This window comes from Porcisia hertigi, chromosome 33, assembly GCF_017918235.1.
Source record: "Porcisia hertigi strain C119 chromosome 33, whole genome shotgun sequence".
Classification (NCBI taxonomy): Eukaryota; Euglenozoa; class Kinetoplastea; order Trypanosomatida; family Trypanosomatidae; genus Porcisia; species Porcisia hertigi.
The window spans coordinates 903,955-926,561 of record NC_090592.1 but is presented as its reverse complement, the minus strand read 5'-3'; the positions used below and the strand labels follow the sequence as shown (position 1 = coordinate 926,561).

Sequence of the window (22,607 nt, the reverse complement as noted above, 5' to 3'; positions counted from 1 at the left end):
CTCGGTAGAGGTACGCTTTGTACACCAGAGGTGATCGCCGCCATTGGAAAAAAACAAAGATAAAGCCAAAACCAAAACGTGCGTCTACTCCAGTTGGTGCAATTCTAGTCGTGTGATTTTCTTTTGTTTTCTTTTTTTTTTGGGGGGGGGGGAGGGGGAGGGGAGGGGGGGGGGGCTTTGATGAATCTCGTATGCGGCAAACGCTTCAATGGTGTGCTGCACACACACACACTCCCTTTTGTTCGTTTGTTTTGCAGGGTTTTGTAAAGCATTTGAGCAACAACAACTACACACACACACAAGCTGCGGAAAAGAGGGGGGGGAGGAGAAGGTAAGGAAAGGAAAGGAAAAAGAAAGGGGAGAGCGCGCTACGATAGCAGAGTGAAAGGAGCACAAAAAAAAAATGGAGAGTGCGGATACGGTAGCATTTGTGGGGATGTGTATATGGTGGTGGCGCTATTCTTTTTTTTTTCTTCATGCGTATTCCCCTGTTGTAGTTATTTGCAGGCATAATGCAGAGGAAAAAAAGACGACAGCTCATGAACTACAAATGGTGTGAAGGGAGGGAGGGAGGGAGGGAAGGAGAGAGGGAGGGGGGTCGGCGTCGCCGACACGCACAGCCGCACCCACACAAACTGATATCCAAGAAAAGGAAGACTACGGAAAAAATCTGCAGAAAGAGCAAGCAGAAAAGTAATGGAGGCGAAGATGCAAAACGAAAAAAAAAACGACAGCCGCACAGATATATCTGCTCAGAATAAGGGGGCAAGCAAGAAACCCACACACATATGTGGAAGCCTTTTTCAACAATGGTGCCGAAAAAAAGGGGGGGGGGGGGGGGATGAAACACACGACCAGGGAAAAAAAAATCATTGCGCGAGCGTGGCGAAGGGGAAGGCAAAGGTTACGGATAGGGGAGAGGGGGCGATCGGACAAGACCTCTAAAGTGGTATAAAGAGGCACAGACACATGTGTGTCCTTTTTCTCCCCCATGCAAATGCACGCTTCCATCCGTTTCAAGGAGGGGGTGGGGGAGGGAGGGGGAGGGGGGAGGAAGCTACAATACACTCTCACGCACGTACACACACACACACACACACACAAAGGTCTATATACGTATGTATGTACATGCAAATGGCTTCAAGTGGGAAAGTCTACTTTTTTGTCTGTTTTTTTTTTGGCCAGGCACGCAGAGTAAAAGACGAATATACCACAGGAGAGAGAGACATAAACGACAGTGAAGCAAAAGCAGCGTAGAGAGGTTGAAGTCGAATTCCAGGGGGGTGCATCCACAGAAATAAAACAACTAATCCTTCATGTCTTTTTTTTGTGTGTGTGTGTGTTTTCTTCACCGTCGCCGACTCCTCCACCGCGTCCTCAAACACAAAACCCCCAAAAAAATCAAAACAAAAAAAAGAGAGGAGAGGAGAGAAGGGGGAAGGGCAATAGAGCGACAAGGAAACATGAGAAAAAGTGCGAGACGGTGAGAAACACAGGCGGAACATAAAAAAAGTCACACATAAAAAAGCAAATGATGAAGCAAGCGGAAACCGAAGGGGCTAACGGCGATGGGACAGAAATGTGTGTGTGTGTGTGTGTGTGGGTGTGTTGGGGAGGAAGAGGAGGAGGAGGAGGAAGGGGGTGGGGAGTAGCAAAAAAAAAACTGTCAAAGCGTATGTAGGCACAAACGACGTAGAACCTACGAATGGATGCTAAGGAGGTTGGAAACACTGGGAGAAGTAGAAAGAATCAGATATGCGACCAGGAGCTTCTTTCGGAATGACGAAGTAATGGAAAAGAAGAAACTCCTTGATAATCCCTGACCCCTCCCCTCCCCCCCCCCCTTCTCTCCCCGTCCTACACGCCCTCCTCCTTATTCTCTTCCCCCTCCTCCTCGGTGATGACACGTTCTAATCGACTCTCAGCATGCACCACAGCACGAGAGAAAAACGTTGCTACATCCGCTTCCGCTCGTTCTTCAACGAAGATTCTCTATCTGCTGCGACTCGGAGAGGGAGAGCAGTCCCCTTGGGTTCGATACGATGGAGGCTGATGGCACATCTGCGTCGATCCTCCACACTTTCATCCTCGTCCGTGATGCATCCAGTGGCGGCGAGGCCACAGTGGGCGGGTCACTCTCGGTGGGACATATGAGCACGGCAATGTGATCCTGCTCAGGGCTCAGAGCGCCGCAAAGAGCGCTTTCGCCTTCGCCGAGCCTCACCTCTCCTCGCACGCGCAGATACACACGATACTCGACGCCCTCGTCCCCTATCACTGCAGGGTCGTCGGCGGGACACAGTTCCAGAAGAAACATATAACCTTTCTTCGTTTCGCGCGCGTGTACACCCTGTTGCCGCTGCTGCACATGTGCGGCACCGGCGTCCATCGGGACAGCATGGTGGGTGGTGATGCGGGTAGTGTGCGGCCGGTGTCGCAGGGTCTCTGCCGCTAGGACTGCAAGCGAGGGGCGGTGTCCTACAACGGCTTGTGAGATGAACGTAGTGGCTGCCCCCGCCGCCGCCGTCGCTAGGGAGGTTGCCCGCAACGCCGGGAACGTGCCAGAGCTGCTCAACGACAACCCTCTGAAAGAATCAGCTAGTGTCTGTGAAGAGGTGGTGGGGCGTTGGTCAGCACTGGAGGGTGCCCCAAGAGGCCCTCCGTGGCCGAGCTTCATCGCACCGCCGGTGCCAACGATGATCTTTGTGGTGCCAGATAGCACCGTCAATACGTGCACAGGGTAGTCGAGGGTGCAGGAGGTAACGGTCGTCTGCGTCGCCACACGGAAGACGCGAATGTCGGTCTTCATCTGCGGCGCCGGGTGTTGGGGAGACTGGCTCTCGGCCACCTCGATCGGTTGCTGACACGCAGTGGCATACACAAGGCTTGGTATGGGCGTGTGGCGGCTGTAGGCGCTGCACTGGGCGCTGAACCCTGGAGGCGCGCCTTCGATACTCACCTCGTCGTCGCTGGTCGGAACAACAAGACAAGAAGCGTCGGAGTCGTCATCACCGGTGTGTGAGAAAGCGCTGTGCCTCTCCTCCAGCGCTCGAGCGTCAGGCGACTGCATCAGAGATTCGTAGTCACACAGCATCCACGCAAAGCATCGCATTGGCTGTGACGCATGGCTGACCACAACTTGCGGAGTAGCGCTGTCGCCGTGCTCATGCATGGCGTAGCTGTCGCAGCTGCCCCCTGTGTGATACGAGGGGCCCACCGACGTGCCCGTGAAGGAAGCGTGGGATGGCAGTAACGGCGACTGCAAAGACGATGATGTGACCGATACGCGAGTCAGCTGTGCGGTGCGGTAGACTAACAGTCGAGTCTGCGTTCCAACGGCAATGTAGCTTTGGTTGCTCGTGACTTCAAGATGGTACACGGGCTCCCCGACGTTGACGGCGTAGTGGAACCTCTGCATCGGCGTGGAGGCCGCGGGTGCCGACTGCGTGTGTGTTGACGACTTTGCTCTTGGGCTAGCCCGGGTGAGTAACAGGGGTGGCTTTACACCACGATCGGGGATGCGGGATCTCAGTCTGAGCAGCAAACGTCCTATTGCAGGATCGTAACAGTAGTCTCTCTCCTTGCCCTCTGCTCGCTTCACCGAGGTGGGAGTACGTGTCGGGGGCGACTCGGCGCCAGATACACTTTGCAGAAAGCATGAGTTGCGCAGATTGTAGCGAGCCACATTGCCGGATTGATCCCCAATGTACAGCCAGTGATCAATCACACGCACGACGGAGACTGTGTTGCCTCCGATGGTAGGAGACTCATGGACAGTAGAGTCACTCGTGTGAACATTCGAGACTCCATCGCTGCCACGGACACGATCCGCACGCTGAAGGACACCCTGCTGCTGCAAGCGCACGGTATACGTGCTCTGAGCCAGCCCTTGCTCTGTATCAAGAGTCACCGGTATGGCATCAATGAGTGTCGGTGAACACTTACTATAGCCGTACACAAAGACGTCGCCGGCACTGGTGCCGATGACAGCGTAGACCACTATCGGCGGCGACTCCTCGGGGGTGTCAGTTGTGATGGAAGCCGCTTCCCACTGCACGAGCGACAGCCGCTCCGTAGTACACACCGCAGTCACCTCCAGCTCCTCCATGCACGGCATCCACGCAGGCCATACGTCCAGAGACGGGAAGAGTCGGAAAGGGTTCGCCTTGCCCACGCACCACACCTCCCTCAGCTGCGCCACTAGTATACCAAAACAACCCCAGAACATCGATTGGTGGCGTGCATCCGTCGATACATGACCAGCGGTTAGCGCTCGAATGAACTCGAATGTAAAACGGGTGTGAGACCGAAGCTGCTGCAGCTGGCCGTGCGCATGTGAGTGCGTGGCGCCTGCGCCGCCCTCGCGACGGTGACTCACACCGCGGTGGTGCGTTGCTGGCAACTTTGTGCTGGACGCGACATCAAGGGGCGCGGACCTGGGTCGAGGGCTAGACCAGAGGTTACAGAACATATCGCCCGACGCAGTCGCCGACGGGCCGGTCGCGAGGGCGCTGCGGATCGAGTTATCCGCACGTCGGACAGGTGTGAACAGACGATTCTGCGGCGTGGCGAGCTGCCGCCGGATGGAAGAAGAAGAAAGGGCTGAATTGTCGGTGCTGCGACGGTGGACAGAGTCAGGCGGTAGGGAGGAAGTGCGGGTAGTCGCCAGCACCCATTTCCCTGCAGACGACGACGGCGGCTCCGCTGAAGTGAGGGAAGCCGTCACGGACGGCGCCCGTGGGGTGGCGCAGCTCGCCTCTGTGACGCAGTCGAGAGGGGTAGAGAGAAACAGCGCAGGGGGCTTACCCCCCTCAACCTCGTGCACTTTCCTGTGGCGTGAACCAGGCAATTCGAGCGTGGGAAGCACTGGCGCTGGTGCCGGGGGGGTGTAAAAACTCGCATACTGGGCCATGCTAGGTGGGAGGAGGCAATGAGGTGTGTTGGCACCATCGAGTTCCCCTGCCTCGCCCTCTGGCAACGACGCACAAGGGGAGTTGCGCGGAGTAAAGGAGGACGCACCGGCAACACTCATGTACGCAGTAGGGTCGCTGTGCGTCAATACTGGCGTGTGCGGGAAACCCGAAACTTCCGCGACACCGAAACCTTCACATGTGCGTTGTGCTCGCTGCACAGCGTGAAGAGAGCTCCCTGCCTCGTCCTCCTCAGTGGCTGTAAGGCTCAGCACAACCGCGCCACAAGACTCATCGACCCCCCGCCTTGAGTTGCAGTTGTTACGAGTTGACGGAGGTCGCATAGACATCGGCAACGACGAAGGCCACACTGAGGGTGCCCGCTGAAAATACACAAGTGGAGCAGGTGTGCATGAGTTGTGCACAGAGTCGTCAGACGCGTTCTCCAGCCCCGCAATATCGCTGGCACCTTCACCGCCGCGCCGGGCGTGCTCCCAAGGTGACCAGAGAGAGGTACCGTCCATGAACCCCCCTCCCTGCTGCGCCTTCCCCGCTGCAGGCCCGACTAAAGGCCGAGCCCTCTCATCGATCAAAGCAGTTGTCTGACCCTGGGAAGGGCATGCACTGTTCACGATAGAGGTCATCTCCTTTGGTGCTTCAAGGATAGAGGTGCGTGAAGCGAAATGGTTGTCTGATAACGCCGTGCCGCGCTGAGTCCCCCCTGAAGTGACACTTGGGTCCGGTGTTGCCTGGCAACCTGGCCGACCTACTCTCGTTGGTGTGCGCATGGGAAACGACAGCACGCTGGATGAACGCCCCGCCTCGGATCCGCTCAGCACAGCATTGGTGAGCAATCGCTGGTAGCGATCGTGGTCGTAGGACGTACAGTGATGATACGGTGTGTGTTGTTGAGACAACCGCCCGAGGGATGGGTGGCGAACAGGAGTGAGCTGCTGTGACATGGTCGCCATTGTTACTGCGGAAGATGCTGTGACAAAAGATCGCGTGACGGGTGTAGACAGCATGTCGCGTGAGTACATTGATGAGGACGGCATCGGGTAGGCATGTTGAGAGGTCGAGTTTGCGACCGAAACACCGACGCGGGGTGTCGAGAAGACCCGTTTGTTGGCGATCCCCATGTAACGCGCATCCGTGCCGTCGAGCAGGCCCGAAAATTCCTCGATACCAACGCCAGCTTCCCCACCCTCACCATCGTTGTCACCCGCAGGAGCCGCTGTGCCACGCGGCGTCAGGATCAGGTCCGACGCGACGTTGTTGACCTCAAACATGTTAGAGCCTTTTCACGGTCTCGGTATACCGCAGGCGGCACCAACGAAACCAGCGAACACGCAGAGCTCAGACCCGCACTAAAACATAGAAATAAGGGAGGAGAAAACAATGTGGTAGCGATGACTGCACGTTCAGGGGTGGGGGTTACGAAGCACAAATGCCTCGGACACTTGCAGATGGAAAAAGAAGAGGAAAGTACGGCAAGCAAAAACACGCAGGCAGAGAGAGACCAATCAGAAAGTATCGAGACGAGATACACGCCGAGCAATAAGTAGCACAGAAAAACCCCCTCTTCTGCTACCGCAAACAATAGAGGATAAACAGTAATACAGTGGTGAAGAAAAAAAGATATCTATAAGGAGTGAGAGACATGTACAGCGTGAAGTTCTATTCGCCCGCACAAACTGTGATTCGCTCTTTATATATATATATATACAGATGTGTGTGTGTGTGTGTAGGGATATACTTTGGGGGGAGAGGGGGAGAGGGGCAAGGAAACGGAAGAGGCTATTCAAAATGTATACATAAACGCGTAGAGCAATGCAGAGGTGAGACGGAGTGGCGCTAGGGGCTCATATAATCTTTGTGTGATGGAAGAGCCACTTCAGTGGGTGAAAAGGGAGGAAGGGGGAGGAAAGGTGAAAAGGGAGCAAAAAAAATGAAAGAAAAAGAAAACAGCCAAGAACAACGAGTGAAATATATTCGCCTTCGAAAAGGGGGGAGGAAAAAAAAAAGAGCAGGTGCCTGCCAGCCGACACACACACACACACACACACAGAGGGTGGGATGGGGAAGGAGATGGGGATGAACAGACCGCGGTTTAGTATCCCAATACCGTCCTTTCCTCGCGACCGCGTGCCACGCGTTGCACCAATGGAAAAAAAAATTGCGAGGCGAGAAAAAGAGAGGGGTAAAATGTTTTGCAGAGAAAAAATGAAAAAGAGGCAAACAGAGGGTTGTGTTTGCGTGTGTCGGTGTGTACTTTGTGTGGCCAGCCTCTTCAGCTCGTGTGTGTGTGTGTGTGTGTGTGTACACGCGCTTTATAAATGAAATATTACTTGGCTGTGTGACACCGCACACAAGGAGAAGCTTAGGCACCACAGCATCAGAGTAACGAAAAAAGGGGGTGAAAGGGGGGAGAGAGAGTTGTGCATGACATATTTTATTATCCCTGATATGTGGCCTCTTTATACTGTGAAGTCGCCGGTGCTCTGGGGGATGGTTTGCCCGGGGTCACAGAAAAAAAAAAAAAGAAACGCTGTAAATCCTCGTCAAAATTTTTTTTCCAGGAAGCCGGAGAGATCGGCCGAGTCGAAGGTTGAAGACAGGAGCTGCGCGGGTCGTTTTCAGCCAACCCGCTGGTTGAAAAAGCTGCCGCTTCGTTTAGTGCAGTCGATGTACACGTGTGCGTGCATGTGTGATTTGTGCATGGCAGCGTGAAACACGCGCGTGAGAGGACCCTCACAAACACCTTCAACAAAGAGAAGCGCGCCTGATATGTCCTGAGGAGGGAGGAGATCATCTGACTCCATGACTAGAGAAACATCTCAAGACCTAAGCCATCCTATGTAGACATATATATATATATGCATATACCGAATGACCGTGTAAAATCAGCATCCCCTCACAAGTGTTCTGCTCAATGGCAGTCAACATCGCGAGTGCAATACGACGCTGCATATGAGGAAACACGTGCCGGCCATAGCCCCCCCCCACCCCCCGCTGAGCACACCCGCGCGCCCCACCTTGTCGAGGAAGCTCATTGCACCGCTGCGCAATAGATCCTCCTTATCCAATATAAGTCAAAAGTCAAGACCACAGCGACCCAAGAATATATATGGGAAGAAAAGACGATAACCCCCTCCATTTTTTGGTGTTGTTTCCAGCCGCACGCCTCCCCCGCCCCCCCCAAAAAAAAAAAAGAAACGCTGTGCATGGACGGGGAGGGACGGGGAGGGACGGGGCGGGACGGGGGGGGTCTTGGTGCGGCACCTTCCTGCCATCTTGACACTTCACCTATCATATAGGCTACCCGTGGATTGAATGCAGCAAGCCGTTCTGACTACCCTACAACGTGGGTGCTTGACCCAGTCACCGGCAGAAGTGGTTGAGACTATGGAAAGGGAGGGAGGAGTAACGGAGGCCACTTGGTCTCCAGATTGATATTACTGGGCCTCCCCTCTCTCCTGGCCTCATCATCCGGGGGGGGGGGGGGGGGGGCAAGAGAAACACGGACGTATGCACAAAGACTTCTCCGATGTCCCTTAACAAGTTCGCTATCAAGGCGATTCTATACATCATTAACAGTGGGGGGGACAACGCGAGTCAGAAACAAGCGAGAAAGTGAAACAGATATGATACAAGCTGAAGTCAGCAAAAGCAAAAGAAAAAAAAAAGGCCAATACCTATGTGGGTGGGTTGGGTGAGTGGGGGGGTGGTCAATGTAATGAGAACGCTCTTCTCTACCCCCTACCCCACCCCACCCGTCCAGATCTCTGCCCCACACAGACAGAGAGAGAAAAACGGGGCAGTGGAACACGTGAGAGGAGGGGTCACCTAGTCAGCGTCGCACCCATCACTTTTGAGGTTCCAAGGATTGCCGCCGCTGCCGCGGTTCGCCTCCCGCCACCGCGTCGGCGGTAGTGGCACCGTCCGCAAGTGTTTATCTGCACGCATTTTCCTCTGCAGCCTGGCTGATTCGGCAGGGGGAGGTAGCACCAGCGGTGCCCCGCCACCCGGGTGCCTGCCACTGAGAGGTGCGAGACGGTGGGGCGCAACGCGTTGCACGTCGCCCTCCGCACTCGGCACAGTGGTGATGAGGGTTTGGTTTCGCAGCGAATCGGGGCGAAAAGTCGTCGCCTGTGCAGCGCGCGCTGCCTCCTCAGCAAGTCGCCGGCTTCGCTGCTTCTCCTTCGCCACCACCAGTGCCGCGGCGAGGGGATGAGCAACGTGTGAAGAGGGCAAGACTGAAGCCGCAGCAGGAGCAGGAAAAGCAGCATCGGTATTACTAGAAAAAGCTGCAAAAGGCACGGCTTTGGGGGGAGGTGATGCGCTGTCGTTCGCCGTTGTAGCTAACGCCGTGTCCGGAACTGAAGAAGAAGAGAGAGCCAGCGGTTGCGTAGAGGGACCTTTGGGGTCTCCAGGTGGCGGCGCGGCTACCGCTCTGCCTTGGGTGTCTTGAGAGTCAGCGGTAGGCACCGATGGCATGGAGAGAGGATGGGGCTCATGAGAAGAGGGAGAGCAGCCGGAGAAAGGGCCTACCGTAGACGGCAACGCGGTTGTCACAGTCCCTATCGAGTGCGCCGCCATGCTCGGCGAATGGACACCAAAGCTTGCGCAAGTGACGCCGCTGTCTGCCGCCGCCGCGGCCGTATCAAGAACGGCGTCGTTTCTACCTCGGGTTTTCTGCAGCTGCACGGAGCGTATGCGGATCATCTCGACGGCCTCGTCAGCCGGCTGGAACACGCGCGGCGGGCTGTGGAAGTAACGGTTTCGTGATGCATTGCTGCCACCATCGTACGCTACAAGACCCATGCTCGCCGCCGCCTTCGCACGGGCAACGTCCTCGGCGTTTCCTGGTTGCGGCACGACGTGACGGAAGGATGTGGAAAGTGGGAGTGGCACCAGGGTCGGATAGTAAATGGGATCAAGACGCGTGTGGCCGTGTCGGTGGCATGCCTGCCAACCCTCCCGCACCACCGCATCTTCGCTTTCCATAGGAATCGCCATGGGCACGAGATAGATGGGGTTCAGTCCTGCGTCTGGTTCAACAGATGCCGTCATGGGTGGCGCAGCAAAAGAAGGGTCAGCCTCGGCGGTAGCCGCTGAGAAACCCGCTGGTGCTGGAAACAAAATACGGGTCATGGGCAGTAGCGACCGTCGCACATCCGCCTCTGATGGCGTATTCTCCTCCGCATCACCCGCCGCTTCGTCGGAACCTTTTACAACTCTGCGACCGGTCTCATCACCAACGTAGTAGCCACCGCTTTCGTCGTCCTGAAAGACATACACGGGCCCAGCGCGGCGACCAAGGGGGCGGCCCAGCTGCACGCCCCGGCAGTAATCCATGACAGCCGCAAACGGTGTCGCGTGGCGTGCGGTCGTAGAAGGTCCGGTGTCCTCGTATCTGCCCTCGCCACTCTGGCTCGCCGCTGTCAACGACTGGGCGAACGGCGCTGCAGAGACTGTGGAGCCGTCAAGTACAACAAAGGCACCAGCGCCGCCGAAGGTTTTGCCGTCCGCGCCTTGCTCCCCAACCAGTCCGACCGGAAGGTACAACACCCCCCTCCGACCGTGGCGGCTGTAGGCATCCCCTCCTTTCCACGGGAACCGACTGCTTCCATCCAGAGTGATGTCGTTTAGGTAGGGAGAGCTCCAACGATGATCCACTGTATTCATGGGATCGTTGGCAGAGAGCAGTTCGGGAGACTCCCCCGTCGCAATGGACTGCGCAACCTGCGGTGTAGGAGAGCTCTCAGTCCCCCAAAGCTTGAATTCACTCAAATGAGAGTCGAGGAGTCGCTGAATCTCGGAAATACGCTGCGAAGTGCGTGTTAGCCGCCGCTGCACTCGCGTTTGGAGAGTCTCCAGCGTACTCGAGCGCAGCAGTGACTCCGACCGCGCAGCGTCTCCCTCACACTCCTCCAGCAGCGACTCTCGAATGCGCTTTAGCCGCTTCTGGTCACATGCGCGGCGCATGCGCGCACCTACCAGCTCGCGCAGCAAGTCTGCAGCCGTCAACCCGTCCGCTCCCCTGACGACAGATGTGCGCCACTCCTCCCGCAGCCGGGGATCCACTGTCCGATTATCAGACAAGATTTCTCCAACGACGCTGGCAATGGGGAACCGACGTAAGGAAGGGTCCCCTTGGCCTTCTGACAGTGAATACAGACAACGGCTGCCTCGGTGGTCCCTGCTGTGCTCGCTCTGGGTTGTGGTGCCCTGGCCACTCCCTTGAGCACTAAGCTCCTCTTGGACCGCCGCCCCCTCGGATTCTAACAGCTGCTTCGCCCGCGCGGCGCGCACCGTTGCGGCGGCCTCTTGCAGCTCACCAAAGATCACCTGCGCGTGTGAAATGACCGGGTGTAATTTCCAGTAAGGCAGAGCGAGATCAGCACGGTAGTAATAAACCTCCTCGGCAGCTTTCGTGGGTGCACATGGCATGCGAGCCGCAGTCCCGACAGGATTTGGCCTTCCCAGATGGCCATTCATCGCGACCTCGTCTGACGGCCGAGCCTGTGCCCGAAGCGCTACATCGGGTTTCAGGCGCCACCTCTTCCTCGACGACAAGTTGGGCTTCGCTGACTCCCAAGAATCCTCATCACCAGACAATGGCAAGAGTGGCGGCGGAGAGAGAGACTGTGGACCGGCTGATGATATCGCCGACTCGGCCAAAGTGAAGAAGGACTTTACTGCCTCAGCTGCTGGATCGGGCGGCGCACCAGTGGAAAGCAGCTCCATGATGTTCTGTGCCTGCACGTCCTGGGTCATTACTGACACGATGTGCCGAGTCTCCTGCACAAATGTGTTGAGGAAGTCGAGCAATGCGTCGTTGCAGTTTTGAACGACGAAGAGTGCACGCTGGATGAGCTGCATGTCGTCTTGGTGGTTTTGCTGCATGGTTTTGACAGCCTCCCGCAGCTCGCCCAGTTGGATGTGAAAATCGTGCTGTACCGGCTCTAGAGCAAGGCTCAGCAGCAAGCGGAACCCATCGGAATTCACAGTCTCGTGTCCCGGCGTCCCAGCAGCCGAAGAGCCGTCCAGGAGGGCTATCATGTCACCAGAACCGCTTTTATTGGGTAAATATGCCTCAGAGGGGATGCGAAGGCGCAGATATGATGATCGGCCATGGCTCGCCGCGCTCTCACGCCTCGAGAGGCTCAGCGCATGTGCAAAACGGTTTTCCCAGGCGACATTCTCCCCTCCCCCGCCATTGAGGATGCGGATGTACTCTTCGTAATCGAAAATTGCGTCAACGCTATCGGGTTCTGTAGTCTCTGGTACATCCAACGTTACATTCGTTGGTCCCATCATAGAGTGTGAGGGCGTCGCAGTCGGCGCTCGAGAAGCCGTTCGTCCATGGAATGCGCTGCCAGCATCACGGTTCTTGCGGCCCTGCATTCGACTTGACACACTTCTCTTTGCGTCCTCAAGTGAAGCCAGAGCGGCACCGTCTGCAGCCTCGCAGGGTACAGCTGCACTTGTTCGGAAATCTGCATCGGCGTCAAACCTCTTTTCGCTGGGGTTGGGGTTAGCTGAGTGCTGCAATTGGACATAGTTATCACCGGTTTTTGTGCTCGCGTCAGGCGAGCCAGAGAGCAGCGACAGTGATGGTGCTGAAGTGGATGGCCCACTTAACGAGCCGCACTGCCCTCTGGTAGGGGCCGCCCTTGAACCGAACTGCTGCAGCTGCGACTCCATCGTCTGGGGAGGGGATACAGTGTTGCCAGTAGCGTGAAGCGTAGGGCTCGCTGTGTATACGCGCCGAGTACGGAGCTGTCGATTAAGCTCGTCCGTGCGGTAGCGGAGGATTAGAACCTCTCTGAAGTAGCTATGCAGCATGTAGTCGTGTGCCTTCTTTAGATCCAACAGCACCCCCCGCACCTCTGCGAGATGGCTGGCATCTTCCTTTGCGGACGCTCTCAGGTTGGCATTTTCCTCCTCGAGCTCGATGCAGCGCAACTTCAAGGCGCGCATGTCCGACGCAGGAAGTGCGGTCTTGAAGGCCTCATCCATAATGTTGTCCACGAGCGCCCGGCACACCTGCTCCGAAGACTCAGTCAGGTCCTTCGAGACAGACACGGCCATGTTCTCGTAGGTTTTGCGAAGAAGACTGCCAAGAATACGCTGAATATCTGTTCGCACTTGAGGATGAACGCGATGCAGCGTAAGCAGCGAGCGAATGTCGCGCGCCGCGCTCTCCCAGCATAAAGCGAATGTGCCCATAATGAGAAGAACGGTCCTCCAGTGAAGTGGGGGAAAAAAAACGGGAAAAGGCTCGCCAATCGAGGTGCGCCGCACAGGGTCTCAATGAGTCGACGCTGGACGACTACTAAAATGAAGAGCCGAAGGTAGACCCCGTCTCCAGCTACACACTACACACACACAAGGAAGAAGGAAGGCGGGAAGATTTGTTTATGCGGTGTATACGTACCCGCGCAATGGGCAAAACTCAGAAAATGCGTTTGCATACGGGGGTAAAAAAAGAAAGTAAGGGAAGAGAGAAAAGTGAGTTTGAGTCATAAAGACACCGACAGCAAACGCACTCGGTAAGGGAAAAATACAAGACGGAGTGTTTGCCATATGTGAGGCGAGGGAGGGAGGGAGGGGGGGGGGGTGAAGACGTGAGAACAGCACAGCAGCGCCGCGCATGCAGCGCCGTCGTACTTAGTCCTCCACCCTCCTCTTCCTCACTCTTTTTTTTTTGGTAACCTGCAAATGAAATGGTACTCACACTCTTCAGAAGAATGAGAACGCCGGCCCCACCCCCCTCCTTTACTCCGTCACACTTCCTACTCTGAACGACGTGGTTTTTTTTTATTAAACAGCGCAAGCGAGTGGTCCATAGAAAAGTAAGAGAGAGAGAGGGGGGGCGATCGTGGCTTGTTCGAGCCCGCGTCTCTCCCTTCGCAAAAAAAAAAAAGAAAACTGCGATTGTTCTAGGAGCAAACGCTGGAAAAGGAAGGAGTGAAAAGCCAACCTGTTATATACAGAGTGTCGCCCCCCCCTGTGCAGGTGGGGACTAATCTGCGTGGTGTTGCTGGTGTATTTATGTTCCCATATTTACACAATGTGCGCTTCATTTTTTTTTTGAGCTCGTCTTCCGTCTTGAGACGCAGAAGCACAGCACACACCTCGTTCCCATGCACGTCAGGCGCAGTAGCGCGCGGATAGTGAAAACATTCGTGATGTGGCACGCACGTATACAAACACAAGCACACCGGCATCGTTGTAGAGGGCATAGACCCCCCCCCCCGCCGTCTAGCACACTGGAAAGCAACGAGAACGCTAAATGCTGGGGACATTGAAATGAGTCTGCACTGACCTCTCCCCCGATACCCCCCCCCCCTCTCTCATTGGCCAGAGAGCCTCGAATACACCCAGTCACCCTTTCACATTTTCGACGTCTGCGCCTTCTCCCACATTTTGAGGCCCCTCTCGAACGTCCCATTCGTCATTCCGCTAGGACAGTGGTAGGACGTCACACCAATGCGAGAGACGTGATGCACGTTGTCAGTTTGGTTGTCAAAAAAAAGCATCTGAGCGTAGGATGAGACGCTGGGGTCTATTTTGTTGACTTTTTGGAGAATCGCCTCGTGATGCCTTGCCTTGTTCGCTTTGTAAATCTCGATGCGGTCACCAAAGAGAGCGTGCATTGGGACCCCCTTCCCAGTACGGTCGGTGAAGGTAAACTTCCCGAGCAGCTCCCTAGCCCAACTGGGCTCATCGCAGGTGGAGGAGATAGCCAAATATGTGTTCGCCCACTTGAGGTCCGTCGAGAGGGTCTGCAAGACGACCCGAGACTCGCCGATAAGTTTCACCTCCTCCCCCGACTTGTCGATCATGATGCTGGGATTGTGCGCGTGTGACCTGAACGGGGACCCTCCATAAAGCTGGTACATCTCTGGGTTCCAAAGGGTTCCATCGAGGTCAAAGACAATTACTCGCGGCAGCTCCGCGGAAACGCCAGCACCGTCCTCGGTAGGAGCACTATTCATTCTGGGTCCTGTTGTTTTTTTTTTTTTTGGGGGGGGGGGGGGGCTGTAATGCGCAAAAAAAAGTTAGACTGTGTATGTGTGTGTGTGTGTGTGTGTGTGTGTGTGTGTGTGTGTGTGTCTGTATTTTTGAGGGGAGGCGATTCTGCGCACAGCCCACTAACATATGGAAGAAAGTGTGCGCACGTGGGAATAAGGGGGGAGAGGGGGAGGGGCTTAAAAGGGGGAGGGGGGGGCTCCAAGAAACATCCAAATCAAAGGCGATCGAGAATGCGAGATGGTACCCATGAGGTTTGAAACAGAGCAAGGCAAGTGGAGAAGGAGCAGTGCGCCGTGCACCTTCATGGAGCGGTGTACTCCCCACCCACACACATACACACACACACACACGCACACGCACATTCGGGAACAACGTGCGGTGCTGAAGCAACAGAAATGAGAGGCAGGCAGTCGCTCTGAGCCCACTGGCTTGGGAATAGAACGGCGTACGTGCGAGTATTCTCAGCACCGCAATAACGCTGTGATTGTCCCTCCCCCTCGCCTCGACTATTTCCACTGACCCCTTTGTAGGGCGAAATCAAATGCGGTGTTTTTTTTTTTTGCATGTGCGTGTGTGTGTGTGTGTGTGATCATTGCGGAATACACGCCGTCTGCAAACGATATATGCTCCTCGCTCTCTCTCTCTCCCCCCACATTTCTTCTCGCTTGAGTTTGTCTGTTTTATCCCTCCACCGTCGCTCAACAAGGGAAGCCTGGGGAGGCGCACGCACCTGTGAGTGGTCCGCGCGTGTGTTCAGATTACGTACATTCCTTGTAAATACAAAGAAAAGCAAACGCCTTTAGAATCAGCTGAGCCAGGCATCATCACCCTGACATCCCGGTGTAAAACACATGTACGATTGTGAAGAGACATGCACGCACCAACGCCTACTCGAATGCCTGTGCGTACTTGTTTCGTCCTTTATCAGTAAATCCCGCGACACTGTCGGTCCCCAACGTCAACGTTCAAGCAATCTCAAATTATTTCTCCCATTCAATCACGCGTGTGTGCACACACTGCCGTACGTGTGACACACGTCATCAGACGCCACCGGACACTCCACACGACCCCACCCCATTTTTTCCTTCCCACACAAATATAGTTGGAGAACACACACAGAAAAAGGGGGAGATGGGAAAAACAAAACACACACGCACACATAACCATAATAATACTTGAATATTCACAACGTGCGCTCCCCTGCAAGAACAATAGATCATAGATAGCCAACAATCCAAGAAGAAAAAAATACAAACAGAACCAATCAGCAGTGTGTGTGTGTGGGGGGGGGGGAACAGTAATAATCCTAATCATAAAAAATATATGCCCAAAATGTACATGCATCAAAGATATAAATAAATCGATTTATACATATATATCAACGTATGAGCCTATACTCTCTGCAGGAAGACGAAAGCGGGAAGGGGAGAAAAAAAAAACGTTCGTTTGTCTTTGAGGGGAAGGGGGAGGGAGGGGGGAAGGCTGCACACTCGACAAGATGTAGCAAAAAAAAAAATCAACAACGAAAGTGCTATTTGATGCATGAAAGTATGCACATGGTCACTTATCACCGACTTCAACGCCCCCCCCACCGTCAGGTGAACGCCTACGTTTCGTCTTTTAGACCTCCTCCCCTCCCCACCCTGCACCCACCCCACCCCGGGGATTCCCTGTTGACGATAGCATGCTCCTGTGTGTGTGTGCGTGTGGGTGTGTATGTGGGGGAGGGAGGGGGGGTGGGGGAGGGGGGAGGAGAGGTGAAACTCTCCAAATTGAGACAGCGAGCCAAAAGATAGGAGATGACATCGACCCGCTCCCTATCGCTGCCCTGCCTTGATCCTTTCATTACGAGCTCTCCAGTCCCTCAGCGACCCTCTAGTTGCCATCTCGCCCCTTCAGAGATACGCGTTACGTGGTTGGTGACTGACACACACACACACACACACGAATTACAAAACACGTACGTCGCACGATGCTATCATTCCAAGCACTAGAAAAAAAGTTTCCCCAATGTGAAAAAAAAAAAGAAGCGAGATGACGAAAGCGGTGCAACAACGATCTACAAGGAGAGTAAAAGAGATTAGCCATGCAGGGTTGTCTGGCAGCGCTATCCCGCAAGCATAGACCATCGCACACGTGGTGTACCCAAAGGGAATCGCACAGTGCAATACTTCGCTCGCCTTTCTCTTAGCCTCCCACACGTTCGGCGGCGAGGAATTGTGTTCACGCAGTCGGTAGGAAAGTCCCCCTGACGTCGTTATGTCCACACTCTTTGCAGCCCAGCAGGAGGGCCATGGATTGATTTCCCTGCCATGCATTATAGTGATCTCCAAGTTGGTGCTAAACGAAGCTCCAGAAACGCACAAGCCCGTCCGGCGACGCCGTCACCACAAGGTGTGCCGTACTCTGTATCTTCACACCCCGCGAGAGACCCTTCCAGCCCTGTGGGTAGCCGCCCAGTACTGTCTGCAGCTTTCGAACATCCCACAAGTAGAGATTCTCGCCGACGCTGGCAGCCAGGTGCACGTCATCAACGTCCAGTCCGGTAACGTAATTTTTTAGCTTGAGGGTGTGCATCGTCTGCGCTGACAGCCCTGTTGGCGATAGAGAGCCTTGCACGGACGACGTCACACCACCTGGTACTCGCAAGTCCCACGAAAGGATGCTGCTATCGAAGGAGCCAGTGAAGAACTGGCGATCGTCGCGGACAGCGAGAGCGGGCAACTTTCGGGTGTGCTCTGCCAGTGTGCCTAGGGGCGTGGCTGTCGGTACGTCCACGACGCACACGGAGCCATCGCCGCCGCCGACTAGCGCCGTGGCCGAGTTCGGCAAGCAGTCCAAGACCTGCGCATTCGAGGGGATGGGCACAAGATGCACAGCGTCGCTATCCGCCTCGCGAATAACAAGACTGTTATGCAAGCCGCCGATGAGCAAAGGGGAAGGGTTCATGTTCTTGAGATAGCATACGCAGTAAACATCTGAGCCGAGCGACGTCGCCGACGTTGGCGCGAGCACAGCGTCGTCAGTCGAGAAGCCGCCAAGTGACGCACCAAGCTTCCATGCAGCGGCCGTTCCATCCTCGCACCCCGTGGCAAAGTGAAACTTATCCTTGAAGCTGACATCCCAGATGGAGGCGTTGTGCGCGTGCGCCTGAAGGAGTGAGTTGCCCAGCGAGTCGAGCAAGTAGACGTTACCGCACGAGGAGCCGACAGCGAAGCGGCTCCTCTCTCCAGCGGACTGCACGCAAAGGAATTTGTCCCCGCTCACTCCGCTAAAAGTCTTGAATAGCACAACGCTGCCACTCACATCGATGGGACTGTCGCGCTTTGACACCTTGACCACCTCGCGGGGAGCGATGTCGACTATGTCCACGGCGGCGCTGATGCGCACGTGCTTCTTGGCAGGCTTTTGCACGACACTCGTAGGCGGCACAGGGACCTGCGATCCGCGCACTGATGGACCACCAATCTGGGACTGGGTCAGCACGTCTGCCGTGACAAGGCGTGCACGGGAAACCGAGGCAGCCAAAGAGTCAGAGAGAATAGACGACCCTTGAAAGTTGGAGACGAGCTTGATGATCACAGCGTGATGCAAAAGTGCCGGGGGAAAGTGCGGGTGCGACTCCAAAGCGATGATGATGCGCGAAGACAGGTCGAAGCCCTCTAGGTTGTGCTTGTGGGCGTCCTCCAGGAGTTCCTCCAAGACGAGGCAAGTGCTGATGGACTTGTGCGCGTTGACCAAGACAAACCACCCGCCGCTGCGCATGGCCTCTGCAAATTGGGCTGCAAGGACCTCTGGTTTCGGCCGCAGGCGCAGCTTCACGCTCAAGTCGAAGGCGACAAGACGCCTCTTTGCCGCCAACGCGAGCAGCTCGATTTCAGCGATCGGGTTGACGTCTTGCGTGACGCAAATCACGGAGTGGCCCGGCTCGACTCGATCGAGCGCACGCCGAATGCGGCCCTTCACCGTCACTTCAGCGACGTCGCTGAACGTCTGACCGTAGACAGTCCCCCCACCCGAACCAAGATGGCGCGAGAATTCGTCCCCGCGCATCGAGATCTTCATCTTCTCAAACTCAAGTAGCCCCGGTGTGGGAGAGTCGGTCCCCACGTGTGGCTCTGCCGCCGCAGCGGAGCTAACGCAGAGATCCGACGGGGTTGCGCCCTTCAGCTGAGAGATGTGCACTGTGTCGAAGTCGCTCGACGACGCTTCCGAGGCCGCCTCGCTGTCTTCGAGGTCTGATGAAGTGGCACTGCAGTCGCTGTGACCGCGCCGCATCGACGGCTGCTGTGACGGCGAGGGTAGTCGCCGTGCTGGGGGCTGTAGAGTGCTGCTGCCGCTTGTGGTTGCGAACGCAACGCGAGAACTCGCTGTTGAGTTCAGTCCCGGTGACCTGGCGCCGACGGAGTTCTTGAGCGACGCCGCCGTCGCTCCTGAATAACCAATCATGCTGCGCCGAAAGGACCCACGCAACTCCTCATCGATCGCCGGTAGCGCCGGCGGCGGTTCCTCGCCGGACGGGGGAGCTATCTCGTTGATCAGTTTCTGCACGGCAGCTGAGCTCGGAGTTTCTACGCGGCTCACGGCACCGTTGCTGACAACGCTTCCCTCAATCGATACCTTCGACGCGTGCACGTCGGTGCGCTCAAAAGTGACAGTGATTCGTGTCTTTGGCAAAAGCGTCGCTGAATCGAGCAGAGGGAGCTGCTCCTTCCCTGCATCCGGTGATGAGTTGCGGTACCGCATCACGGCATCGAGAAGCGCCGCCTTCAGCTCGGGGCTGTCCGTGACAGGCCTCCCATCCACAGCTGAGACACGCGACTTCTCCCACAACACCTGCTTCACTAAATCCAGTGAAGCATCCGCCAGAACGCGTTCAATGTAGCAGTCAGGGTCAAAGGAGAAGCTCGCGTTGAGCGCCTCGACGGTGGTGACAACATCGTAGGTGTGGCCCCCTAGTGACATGTTTTACGTATTTGTTGTTGTGGTTGCTGCTTTGTGTGGTGGACGAGACGAGAGGCTCGTCTGAGAAGAAAGCGAGCACGTCGATAGAAGAGTTCAGTCTCCGTGGGCTACGCCAGGGTACCCCCCCCCAAAAAAAAAAATAGCGACACAGCACCACCCCCTTCGCCTCTTCCCCTCTTTCGGTGCTCCCTCGCGTACACGCCGCGCCGCACGTGTGGCGAGTTGCTATTCGATCCGGCGCCAACGCAACTCCAGCGAGCACCGAGGCCGGACGCGCCTTGAGTGGTTTTGCTTCGATACTCCCGCCCCGTCCCCTCCCTCCCCCCCTCGTATACGTACACGTACACACACACACACACGCACAACTATGAAAAAAAAAGAAGCCGGTAAAAAAAAACAAGCGAATAGGTAATAATAATAAAGAGCGAACGGAAGCGATGGGAAACGGATGAAGTTCGAAATGGGGAGAGAGAGAGACGCACACAGAGAGAGAGAGAAAAAAAAAGGAAGAAAAACAGAACGGAAAGAACGGCGAAGAGGGGGGAAGTAGAACGCAACGGTGTATCCTGTCACAGGACGAAGTTAGAGGATGCAGCAGTCGCAATAAAGAGCCGATTTGGAGGGGAGGGGAGGAGGGGGGCGCGTGCAGATGTGACAGTGCACACTCGCTCACACAATTGCAACACCCGCCTGAAAGAATCAGCTGGAAACAACGTGGAGCACAAAACCGTAGAAGAGCTCCAAGATTCAAAAAAAGGGGGAAGTAGATAGAGAAATGGGAGAGAGTGTAAGTGAAGGCACACAGCGCTGTGTCACTATCGCTGCGATGTGCTTCGATGGGGAGGGGGGGGGAGGAGGAGGAGGAGGGGGGCTCAAGGCAACTACGAGAAACAACGATAGCCAATAAAACCTTTGTGATGCGACTTGTCTGCTGGCGCTTTGCTCTTTTTTTCTTTTTCTCCCTTTTCGAATGAGTAGCGTATGTGTGCTCAGTTGTCACGCACCCGTATATATATATATAGTTCGGAGGGGACGCGCTAGGGTGCGAGGTGTGTGAGAGAGTGTATGTGAGTAGAGCTGTTTCTTCAAGGTCCCCACAGGCCCAACATATATAAACACGCGCACGCATAGCGACATACACATAAGAGCACACACACGACACACAACACACGTGTGCAGAGGAGGAGGGCGATTCCCGGCACAGCCACAGAAATGGGCGGGGGGAGGAGGAGGAGGAGGAGGAGGAGGGTAAATAAAGGAGGACGAGTGAAGCGAAACTGAGGAAGGACCATTACGACGACAGAAATTCGAGACCTTTGGGTCGTGATCATGGCCATCGCTTCACGAAGGAACGGAAGCAGGTAACTTCGAAGCGCACACATTACTCAGGGCAATCTGTTCGACTACATGACGCAGCTCCCAGGAACCTGCACGTGCCACCTATGTGCTGTCTAGCGTGTTCAAAGAGAGCGCACAACGCCAAATGCAGAGGCCGACAGCTACTAAGAAAAAACATCTGACAGCGAGAGCGCATTTGGGAAGGCGGGGGAGCCACTTTATCCGTTCATCTTCATGGGAGAAGGAGGGGGGAGATCGTTTTTCATCCATTTGTACTACAAATGTCATTATCTAGAGATCGGGTACATTGCTGTTGTGTGCTGTTCGCTGTTTTTTCCTCCTCCTCCTCCTCCTCCCTCCTCCCTCCCCTGCCCCTGCATCGTGAAGCCGAGGAGAAGGGGAGGAAAAAAAGGGGCAGGAGGAGGAGGGTGGGGTGGGGTGGGGTGGGGAGAGGGCAGTCATTTAGGAGAATACACAAAAACAAAAACGCGTACACGTGTGCACACGCAGAAGTGCACACGGAAAAAAGGGGGGTAGGGCAGACCCCCCTCCCCCTGTCCTTTCCCCCTAACTCCTCCTCCCCCCCCCGCATCTTCTTTCTCTGGGCTAGCACCCGTCAGCACGCTGGAGGGAGGGGAAAGAAAAAAAAAGGGGGGAGGGGGAGCCGACGCGGTTTCAAGCCCAACAATCACAAACACTCGGCAACACCATCACGGGTAATGCAAAAAGAACACACAAACCCGGGAAAAAAAAAGAAACGGGCACGCCCTCACATATTGAGAGAGAGAGAGAGACGCGGAGGAGAACAGAGAACGGATCCACAGAGGCAAAGTGAACGTGAAGGAATGCATCGGTTTAAAGGGAAAGCACAAACCAATACATATATATATATATATATTCTCGCCATTCCTCATGGGTGTCCGACAAGGGGGGGGGGGTAAAAGAGAAAGCGTAGTTGCTGAGTGGAGAGGGGAGAGGCCTCTATCGCGCTTCTTGAAACCCCAGTGAATAGATCCACCTCATGAATCCGTTGGACGTGGTCGGGTATAAAGGAGGAGAGGAGAAGACAAGAACGGGGATTCCGTCAGTTGTAGCGATTTGCACCTAATCCTTTTTTGTCTTTGGTTTTTTTTTCGACAAGACAGCGGCTTCATACAAGAGTGCGCGGACCGCCGTGCCGTGTGCACATCGCGTCGCCAACGGTGCTTGACACCATGAGTACCACTGGAGCGAGAGTAGCTTGAACTCTCAGAGAAGGCAGCAAACCAGATAACATCCTTCCTCGCTACATGAGGAGGGACATCTTCCCCCACTATGTGAGAAGAAAAAGAGAAGCGCGGATATATGCAC

At 55.5% G+C, this 22,607-nt stretch overlaps 4 protein-coding genes across 4 annotated transcripts; all 4 read right to left on the bottom strand.

Moving 5' to 3' along the window:
• Positions 1–1,978: 1,978 nt before the first annotated feature.
• JKF63_02248 (uncharacterized protein) lies at positions 1,979–6,199 on the bottom strand (the record flags this gene model as incomplete). The annotated part of the gene is made up of 1 exon (XM_067898288.1): positions 1,979–6,199. One exon carries the CDS (start codon positions 6,197–6,199, stop codon positions 1,979–1,981), a length of 4,221 nt encoding a protein of 1,406 aa, XP_067754445.1.
• A 2,557-nt stretch (positions 6,200–8,756) lies between these two features.
• Positions 8,757–13,145, bottom strand: JKF63_02247 (uncharacterized protein; the record flags this gene model as incomplete). The annotated part of the gene is made up of 1 exon (XM_067898287.1): positions 8,757–13,145. One exon carries the CDS (start codon positions 13,143–13,145, stop codon positions 8,757–8,759), a length of 4,389 nt encoding a protein of 1,462 aa, XP_067754444.1.
• A 1,166-nt stretch (positions 13,146–14,311) lies between these two features.
• JKF63_02246 (uncharacterized protein) lies at positions 14,312–14,917 on the bottom strand (the record flags this gene model as incomplete). Its single annotated transcript, XM_067898286.1, has 1 exon — positions 14,312–14,917. One exon carries the CDS (start codon positions 14,915–14,917, stop codon positions 14,312–14,314), a length of 606 nt encoding a protein of 201 aa, XP_067754443.1.
• A 2,377-nt stretch (positions 14,918–17,294) lies between these two features.
• Positions 17,295–19,919, bottom strand: JKF63_02245 (uncharacterized protein; the record flags this gene model as incomplete). Its single annotated transcript, XM_067898285.1, has 1 exon — positions 17,295–19,919. The coding sequence occupies one exon, from the start codon at positions 19,917–19,919 to the stop codon at positions 17,295–17,297; it is 2,625 nt and encodes an 874-aa protein (XP_067754442.1).
• Positions 19,920–22,607: the final 2,688 nt, after the last annotated feature.